The sequence below is a fragment of the Pelodiscus sinensis genome, chromosome 30 (genome assembly GCF_049634645.1).
Source record: "Pelodiscus sinensis isolate JC-2024 chromosome 30, ASM4963464v1, whole genome shotgun sequence".
NCBI lineage: Eukaryota > Metazoa > Chordata > Testudines > Trionychidae > Pelodiscus > Pelodiscus sinensis.
The window spans coordinates 4,725,093-4,734,929 of NC_134740.1; the positions used below are offsets into that span (position 1 = coordinate 4,725,093).

The following is a 9,837-nucleotide window of genomic DNA, read 5'->3' on the forward strand; positions in this document are numbered from 1 at the left end:
GACAACATATGCACGGTGTATTACATCAACAAGCGGGGGGGGGGGGGTCACGTTCCCGCTCTCTTTGCACCTGTGGAATTGGGCTATTCAACAAGGTATCACCATAACTGCAGCATACCTTCCTGGCAAGGACAATGTGATTGCCAGTACTCTGAGCAGGCATTTGAACAGCACGAGTGGGAATTACATCCCGAGGTGCTCCGCGACCTCTTCCTGCTATGGGGCTTCCCCAAGGTGGACTTGTTTGCCACTCGACACAACAGGAAATGTCCTCAGTATTGCTCACGAGCGGGCATCGGCACAGACTCTCTGGGGGATGCCTTCCTCCTGGACTGGGATCATCACCAATTGTAATACACCTTTCCTCCTCTTCCACTCATTCCGAGAGCTCTGGAGAAGATAGCACTAGGCGGCGCAACAGTAATTCTGATAGCACCTTTCTTGCCCAGGCAGATCTGGCTAACACAGCTGTCGAGAATGTCAGTTGCCAATCCACGACGACTACCGGAACTGTCCAATTTGCTATCTCAGCAACACGGCACAATTCTTCACCCAGCCATCAACCGCATGCACCTCACGGCATGGCGCCTAGCTGGCTCCAAGCTTCCGAACTCTCCTGTTCTCAAGAAGTGAGGTGCGTGTTGATTAACAGTAGGCGGCATACGACGCACAAATCTTATCTCCATAAAAGGCATCGTTTCCATTCATGGTGCTTGGCAAAAGATCTTGACCCTCATTCGTTGACTATACAACAGATCCTAGATTATGTGATGCATCTAAAGATGACGGGAATGGCTATTTCTTCCCTAAGAGTACATCTAGCGGCAATGTCAGCCTTCCGTCTTCCAGTTGACGGCCATTCAGTGTTCGCCCACCCTATCACCAAAAGATTTCTGAAAGGATTAAGCATCTGTATCCGGCCCACAGAATCCCACCGGAGCCTTGGGACTTGCCTCTAGTATTGGACACTCTGACTCACTCGCCTTTTGAGCCGCTCGCAACATGTGATCTACGAATGCTCACGATGAAAACGGTGTTCCTACTTGCCATCACGTCGGCGCGTCGAGTAAGGGAATTAGCAGCTCTTTCCACCGATCCACCATACACGCAATTCTTCAGTCATGTGGCAGTACTGCGTGTCCAGCCATCATTTTTGCCAAAGGTCAACTCTGCTTTCCACATAAATGAGCGCATAATCCTGCCAACTTTCCACCCAAAGCCTCACTCCCCATTGGAAGATGCACGTCTACACACTCTAGATGTCAGGCGAGCACTGGACTTTTACCTTGACAGAACTCAGGTCTTTAGGAAGTCTCAGCAGCTTTTCCTTTCTACAGCCGAGCGCTCCAAGGGCAAGCTACTTTCTGCGCAGCGTATTTCCCACTTGGTCATTGCTTGCATCACACAATGTTATGCCTTGTGCAACAAATCTCTTCCGAACAGTCTTCGTGCTCATTCCACCTGGGGCATAGCGACATCCATTGGCTATCTTCACGGAGTTCCGTTGCAGGACATATGCCATGCGGCAACCTGGTCATCTATCCTCACATTCGCTAGACACTATGCCCTAGCGAACATACTTACCTCTGATTCAAGGGTAGCTCAGGCTGTCTTGTCTACAGCACGAGGGCGATACATCCGAAGCACTCATGTAACGTTGGACCACTGCTGTGTACTCACCTCGAGTGGAGGACCCTCAGGGACACTACTCGATGAAGAAAAGAGAGTTACTCACCCTGTGCAGTAACGTCTGTTCTTCAAGATGTGTGTCCCTGTGGGTGCTCCACGTCCCACCCTCCTCCCTGCTTCGGACCTTCTATTTATATCTTTCAGATGCTTCCGGTTGGGTGGAAGCTGACAAGACCGGACTGCGCTCAGATGAAAGGCGCGAAGGGGCAGTCACGCATGCGCAGTCCGGTAGGGGGCTACTGCTAATGAAAATTCCTCCAGTTTGTGGCACCGGGACGAGCCCAGCACCTCGAGTGGAGCACACACAGGGACACACATCTCAAAGAACAGGCGTTACTGCACAGGGTGAGTAACTCTCTTTTTCAGAAAAGCTTTTCTCAGGGACTTGTTGATCTCCTTGTTTCTTAGGCAGTAGATGATGGGGTTGATCAAGGGAGTCAGGACGATGTAGTAGAGGGAGAATATTTTGTGCAGGACCTTGGGCATGTTGGCTGTTGGAACCATGTACACAGCAATCACAGCCCCATAGAAAACTGTAATTACAATGAGGTGAGTGGAACAGGTAGAAAAGGCCTTTTGCCTCCTGATGCTGGAGGGGATCCTCAGGATGGTGCTGATGATATAAATGTAGGACACCAGAGTGAGTAGACAGGGCACAAGTGTTCCTAGGGAAGCCACAACATATGTCACCAGTTGCAGAATCCGGGTGTCGCTGCAGGACACCTTTATCACGGGTGAGAAATCACAGAAGTAATGGTCGATTTCATTGGACCCACAAAACGTTAATTGGAAGAAGAAAATATTCAGGATGGTGCAGCTCAGTAAGCTACATAGGAAGGACAGTGCCACCAGCTGGCTACAGATCTTGCCACTCATCAGAACAGTGTAGCGGAGAGGGTGGCAGATGGCTATGTACCGGTCGTAGGACATGGCCGTGAGCAGCAGCGATTCTGTATTTGACATGATACCAAAGAAATACAATTGGACGATGCAGCCCTTCACAGAGATGGTCCTGTCCCCTGTCACGAGACTGACCAGCAGCCGGGGCAGAAAGATGGAGCTGTAGCAGGTCTCCACGCAGGCCAAGTTGCACAGTAAATAGTACATGGGGGTGTGAAGATGTGGGTCAGACACCACTAGCACAATGATGAGGATGTTCCCAGCCACAGTCACAATGTAGCTCGCTAGAAAGAACAGGAAGAGAAGGGGCTGCAGTTCCGGGCCATTCCCAAAGCCTAGGAGGATGAATTCTGTGATGAGTGTTTGATTTCCTTCCTCTGCTCTCTGCATAATACGCCCCTAGGAATAGATCGATGCAGTGCGCACACGCAGGCTGTGCTGTCAGTCAGACTGGTGGAAGCCGGGAGAAGGTAACCTCACCCCACGGCATCTCCCTTCTGGAACAACAAATAAAGTTTTCAGTAAACATCGGAAGATTGATACAACTGATAGTTTGAGTTTCCAATGTATGTGACCCAAGAGAATAACAGAATAAAATAGAAAGAACAGAATTATCAGACACATAAATGAACATCATTTGTTGGGAAAAGTCAACATGGTTTCTGTAAAGGGAAATCCTGCCTTGCTAATCCCACACAGGTCTTTGAGTGGGTCAACAAGCATGTGGACAAGGGGGATCCAGTGGATAGAGTGTACTTAGGTTTCCAGAAAGCTTTTGACAAGGTCCCTCACCAACATCTCTAAGGCTATGTCTAGACTGCAGGCTTCTTTCGAAAGAGGCTCTTTCGAAAGCATCTTTCGAAAGAGCCTCTTTCGAAAGATCGCGTCTAGACTGCAGGCGGATCTTTCGAAAGAGAAATCTGCTTTTTCGAAAGAGAGCACCCAGCGAGTCTGGATGCTCTCTTTCGAAGACGGCCTCTTTACATTGAAGAACGCCTTCTTTCAAAAGAGGAACTTCGAAATGAGGAACTCGTGAAATGAGGTTTACCGCCATCGAAAGAAAAGCCGCGTTCTTTCGAAATAATTTCGAAAGAACACGGCTTGAGTCTGGACGCAGGGGAAGTTTTTTCGGGAAAAGGCTACTTTTCCCGAAAAAACCCCTGAGTCTGGACATGGCCTTAAGCGAAGTAAATTGTCATGGAATCAGAGGGAAGGTCTTCTCATGGGTGTAATGAGCAATACAATACACTTTTGTGTCTACACTGGCAAGTTATTCCGGAAAATCAGCCGCTTTTCCGGAAAAACTTGCCAGCTGTCTACACTGGCCGCTTGAATTTCCGGAAAAGCACTGACGATCTCATGTAAAATCATCAGTGCTTTTCTGGAAAAACTATGCTGCTCCCGTTCGGGCAAAAGTCTTTTTCCGGAAAACTGTTCTGCAAAAGGGCCAGTATAGATAGCACAGTACTGTTTTCCACAAAAAAGCCCCGATCACAAAAATGACGATTGGGGCTTTTTTGCGGAAAAGTGCATCTAGATTGGCCACAGACGCTTTTCCACAAAAAGTGCTTTTGCGGAAAATCATCCTGCCAATCTAGACGCACTTTTCCGAAAATGCTTTTAACGGAAAACTTTTCCGTTAAAAGCATTTCCGGAAAATCATGCCAGTGTAGACGTAGCCACAGGTTTAAACAGAAGTCACAGATATTTGTTCTTATGGCAAAGGTTTCAGAGTCTGAAGTCTCTTCCTTTCTTTTCCTCTCCGCATTTCATGGCATATCCGACCTACTGTTCTCTTCACCGCCTGACTTATGATGTGCCCATTAAAAATTTTATCTGCCCTGAGAGTAGCAGTGGGACACTGAACTCAGTGAACCATAAAGGTAAGAAAGAAAAACCCAGAAAACACACACACGCAGAGAAGAGGGGCTGCTTATTTGTTTCGAACATTGTACGAGGAATAAAACTCACATGGTGAAACATAACGTGCGTACACAAGGAGCCAATAAACTCAGTAAATACATGGAGCACAGGACCACCAATCGATAATGGCCAAAATGGGCAGGAATGGTGTCCCTGCCTCTGTTTGTCGAAGTTGGGAATGGGGGACAGGAGATGGATCACTTGATGATTCCTTGGCACTGGTCGCTGTCGCAAGGCACGACAGTGACCTAGCTGGACCTTTGGTCCAATATGGCCCTTATTAAGTTCTTACATTCTACATCAGAGAGCCCTTAATTGCCCTGCCTTAAGCATATTTTGCTCTAACCCATCTACTTTTATTTACTCTCCCTGTCCATTGAACGAGCAATTCTACCCATTCTAACATGGCGGATGACAAGGCAGGTCTTTTTCTGTTCTACGTCAGAGTCTTTCATTTTAACTCTGCTGCTTTACCTTCCCCTGGAATCATCTATTAACAGCTACACCCTGACACTCCCTGGGTGGGAAGATGCATTAGAATCTTTGCATCACGTTTTGCATTCTCTTCTACGACTGACAAGGTTCCGTTATCTCAGGGAACCGAGCTTCGGGTTCCTACCTCGGTGTCTCGATCCTGCGAGCTGGGTGCTACATCTGCCTGATGTTGCCTTTCATGGCGATGAATGTCCCTCTCGACTGGCACTTTCTTCTTTATAGGAGATGATCGAATTTCCCTGGGTATTTCTGCCGGTGGGAATTTCTGGTTATTACGCAGAGAGTAAAGATCAATAATAGTAAAGAAAAACAACAGTGCTATGATATATCTCAAAGGCAAAGTCGTGGAAAATAATGGATTCCAAAGGGAAAAGTCACAGAGATGGGAGAACTGCTGATCCACGTGCAAACTGCTGCCCCAAGATCAAAGCAATAGAAAAAGTAAGTCTCATTTGAAAATAAGTTAATTGAGACAGAACTTCTGCTCTCAAGTGAAACCTCTGTCCAGTTGATGTGCTAGATCAGGGGTCTCCAAACTACGGCCCGGGGGCCGGATGCGGCCCCGCGAGGCCTTCTCATCCGGCCCGTGGAGACCTTTTTGGATTCAAAGGCAGAAGAAGTGAGATTGTTTCAAAACCCATTTGAAGCAGATGTGGCCAGTTGCCCAGATGAACTGCAGCTGGAAGTCATTGAGTTGCAAGCAAATGACCTCCTTAGGGACAAGTTCAAAATAGGACTGGTGGGTTTTTACCAGTTTTTGCCCAAGGAAGACTTTCCTAATGTCGAAACTTTTGCATCAAGGTACCTTTCAATCTTTGGAACAACATACCTGTGTGAACAAACATTTTCAAGAATGAAATACGTGAAGAACAATTTGAGAACAAACTTGTCCGATGATAATCTCAGGTCACTGTTGATGTTAGGGACAACAAATCTAAAGCCAGAAATGTCTGCTATTTTGGCATCCAGGAAACAATTTCACCATTCACACTAATACAGGTGTTCATGTGTAGTGTATGAATGTGTTATTAAATAATAACTGAATAAAATAATATTAAATAAATAATTAAAAACAACATCCATGTTTTGATTGTTTTTTATTTGGACCTCAAGTGTGTAGTCGGCCCCCGAACTGCTGTTTGACAGTTAATGCGGCCCTCGGGCTGAAAAGTTTGGAGACCCCTGTGCTAGATGAATAGATTTACTAGAATAATAATAAAAAGGGGCCATTGTCAGTTCTGTTTTATAGTAATAGAAAATTAATTAGTCCCAAGTTAAAACATTCCTGTCTAAAGCTCTCAGCTCACTCTGATCACAGAGTTTGGAACCCCAAACACAGGCCAAGAACTCCCCAAAGTTGTTGCATCAACAGATTTCAATGTCCTTGGCTACACTGACAGTGATGTTTAAAGGAACTGAAACTTAGGCTCCCAACCACCTTTGAATGTCAAAGGGAGTTGGGCACCTCCCCTTTTATGCTCCTTGGAAACCCCCCAGTTTGGTTTCTGATGCCCTAACTTACTCCCAATTTCTTGTCTTTGCTGAAGGAGCGGGAGAGAGGACATGCTGTGGATGCGGGATGGGGGAAGTGGAAGCAGGTGGCCATAGTGTAAAATGGGGACAGAGTCCGCCACTGTTTATTGTGAAGGTGGTCAGGGGGGACCTGGATTCTAACCCAGGCCAGAAGCTGAGAAAATACCTGTTGTCTTTGCTCTTTGTAGTCACTGAAGAGTGATAGAAATGCAGCCGTGTTAGTCTGGTGTAGCTGAAACAAAATACAGGACAATGTAGCACTTTAAAGACTAACAAGATGGTTTATTAGATGATGAGCTTTCGTGGGCCAGACCCACTTCCTCAGATCAAAGAGTGGAAGAAAATAGTCACAACCATATATACCAAAGGATACAATTAAAAAAATGAACACATATGAAAAGGACAAATCACATTTCAGAACAGAAGGGGGATGTGGAGGTGGGGGGAAGGAAGGTGAATGTCTGTGAGTTAATGATATTAGAGGTGGGGAAAGATAGATGTCTGTGAGCTAATGGTATTAGAGGTGATAATTGGGGAAGCTATCTTTGTAATGGGTAAGGTAGTTGGGGTCTTTGTTCAACCCCCCGCGGAGAGTGTCGAATTTTAGCATGAATGCCAGTTCAGAGGATTCCCTTTCAAGTGCAGATTTGAAAGTCTTCTTGAGTAGGATGCATGTGGTTAAGTCATTAAGACAGTGTCCTTTCTGGTTGAAATGGCAAGAAACTGTTGTCACTGAGTGAGTCTTTCCCTTCGTGACAAAGGACTTTGGATCTGGCTCATGATTATAAGATGTAAGAAATTGCCCCATAAGAGCTAGTGGGAGATAAAAACATGGTTTGGCCCTTAGTTTGTACAGGTGGTGCCTCCCTTAACTGGGACTCCCTGGTTCCTGGACCATAGAGACCAAGTGTAGGGAGGTCTGGAGGATCAAGAGCATGGCAGGGGAGACTCAAACTATTCTCCTCAAACACTGGTGAGACCATCCCTAGAATTGTGTGCCTCATCGGCATGAACAAGCAAGTGGAGTCACTAGAACAGTGTCAGGGAAAGGCCGGAAGATCGAGTCATGGTCTGGAGAACGACCTCCGGGCCGGCACTGAAGGAGTTAGGTGTATTTTGCTGAGTGAGCAATGATTGGATCACAGGCTGGAACTACGGCACCGTATTCAACAGAGAGAGAAACCAACGCTCCAGTAACTGGCATCACACTGGGCCCAGGCCTCGAGCAGCAGCCACAACTTTGACATGTGTCCACTAGGAAACGGGCCAAAGGTTCCAAACTGTCAGCAGGTTTCACCAATATTTGGCCAGCAAAAAAATCATCTGGACTCACCTAAGTGAAAAGCCCGGCACACTATCCCAGACTCCTGGGGCACAGCTGTTTGCACCCCTTGGGGAATTTGGGATTTAAATAACTGATGTATAAACACATCACATGAATTGCCCAATGGACTCTAACCTGTATCTTCTCTAATGTATCCCACCGGGGATGAAGGGTTTGTAATGAAGACCTTTGGGAATTAATTAACAGCACCCTGATGGTGTCATATCCCTCTGAAATACTGCTAGTAAGTTGCAGGGAGTTTTCATTCACATGGTCCAATTGTTCACTGGTGTAACCACTTGCCTTCTGTTACGTTTACATCAGGCTCCTCACTCATACATGCCTAAATCCCAGAATCCTACCCCAGTGAGATTCTCTAAACCTCGGCTCAGCTGCCCCCAAACTCTGTAGGCACCAGTTGTTGTTCTGACACTTTCATTTCAATCTTGTTCGATTGGAGACGTCTATGGCAGCTAGTTTGCCATCGGCTGTTAACATTCCTCCTCCCTCCCCATTTTGTGTAAAAATCTTGTTATTTTTCAGACACCATTCAGCTAATCCTAAAGTGAAATTTTCAAAACGCCAAGGGGTTTAGGAGCCCAGCTCCCAAGGAAGGTCATTACGATTTGAAGCCCTATTTCCTGCATCCTTAGAGAAACTCTAACCACTAATTCCAAGCACAAAGGAGGATTCCATAGGCTAGTGACCTTTGTTCCAATATGGGAAACTGTAGATTCCCACCCCCCATCAGGCAGGATGATCTTAAATGTGGGTTTTCCACCCAACTTCCCACAAGACTGCTCAGAGCACCAGGTTAAATATTACAACAGGGGTAGGTCACTGCTCAGCATCGAAGTCTTGAAAGAGTTGGATAGATTTTTGCTGACAATGTTCAGGTCATTTGAGATAAATTCGTGACTATCAACTGTTCTCCAAAAACACCTGATGCACGAGGCCACAAAATTAATGCAGCTCACACGACCCATAATCAGGGGACAGTAGGATGGTGGGAAGAGGAGTAATGGGCCCCTAATAAGTTAAAAACAGAGCCAGGGAATATGGATATTTGCAGCCTTCAGCTACATGAAGGGGGGTTCCAAAGAGTGTGGGTAGAGGCTATTCTCAGTAGTGACAGATGGCGGAACAAGGAGCAATGGTCTCAAGTTGCAGTGGGGTAGGTCTAGGTTGGATATTAGGAAAAACTATTTCCCTAGGAGGATTATGAACCACTAGAATGGGTTCCCTAGGGAGGGGGTGGAATCTCCATCCCTAGAGGTTTGTAAGCCCCAGCTTGACAAAGCCCTGGCTGGGATGATTGAGTTGGGTTGGTCCTGCTTTAGGCAGGGGGCTGGACTCGATGACTCCTGAGGTCTCTTTCAGCCCCAGGATTTATGATTCTATTATTCTATTTTTGACAAGACAGAAAAAGAAAAGAGAACAGAAAATTTGGAAGAAGATCACAAATACGAGGAGACTAAGATTTTATTCCTTAATTATTGTTCAATATTGTGATTTCTACAGCACATTTATATCTGGAGCAACAAAGACTGGTGCAGCAAGATCTAGGCTGAGATTTTCAAAGCTGCTTCCTGCTTTCCTATTCATTTTAATTCATTCGTTTATTTTTATTTGAGCAAGTGAGGGAAATGAGGTCTTCCGAGCTCTGAAAATGTTGACCGTACATATTCTCCTTCAATATTATAGACCTGCATCAATATCTAGATTGATAGCAACATCAACAGAGATATTTTAATGTTGTGTTCACCTGAAAAATGTCTGAATAGGCGTAAACACCCAGAAGCAGATTTGAACCTGGGATCTCTGGAGTTTAGCGTAAGAGATACAACAGCCTGAACTATATAGTAAGCTGTTTCTCAATTTAGGCTGTAGAGCTCACTTGTTCTTATCTTTTTCTGTAAGTGGTCTAAGTGCTACTATATGCGACACTGAACCACAGTAGAGGTGCATCTAGA

At 45.9% G+C, this 9,837-nt stretch overlaps 1 protein-coding gene across 1 annotated transcript; it reads right to left on the bottom strand.

Moving 5' to 3' along the window:
- Nucleotides 1-645: 645 nt before the first annotated feature.
- Nucleotides 646-2,979, bottom strand: LOC102460290 (olfactory receptor 1E16-like). The gene is made up of 2 exons (XM_075911924.1): nt 2,044-2,979; nt 646-744 (listed from the first exon to the last, which is right to left on the bottom strand). The coding sequence occupies exons 1-2, from the start codon at nt 2,977-2,979 to the stop codon at nt 646-648; spliced, it is 1,035 nt and encodes a 344-aa protein (XP_075768039.1).
- Nucleotides 2,980-9,837: the final 6,858 nt, after the last annotated feature.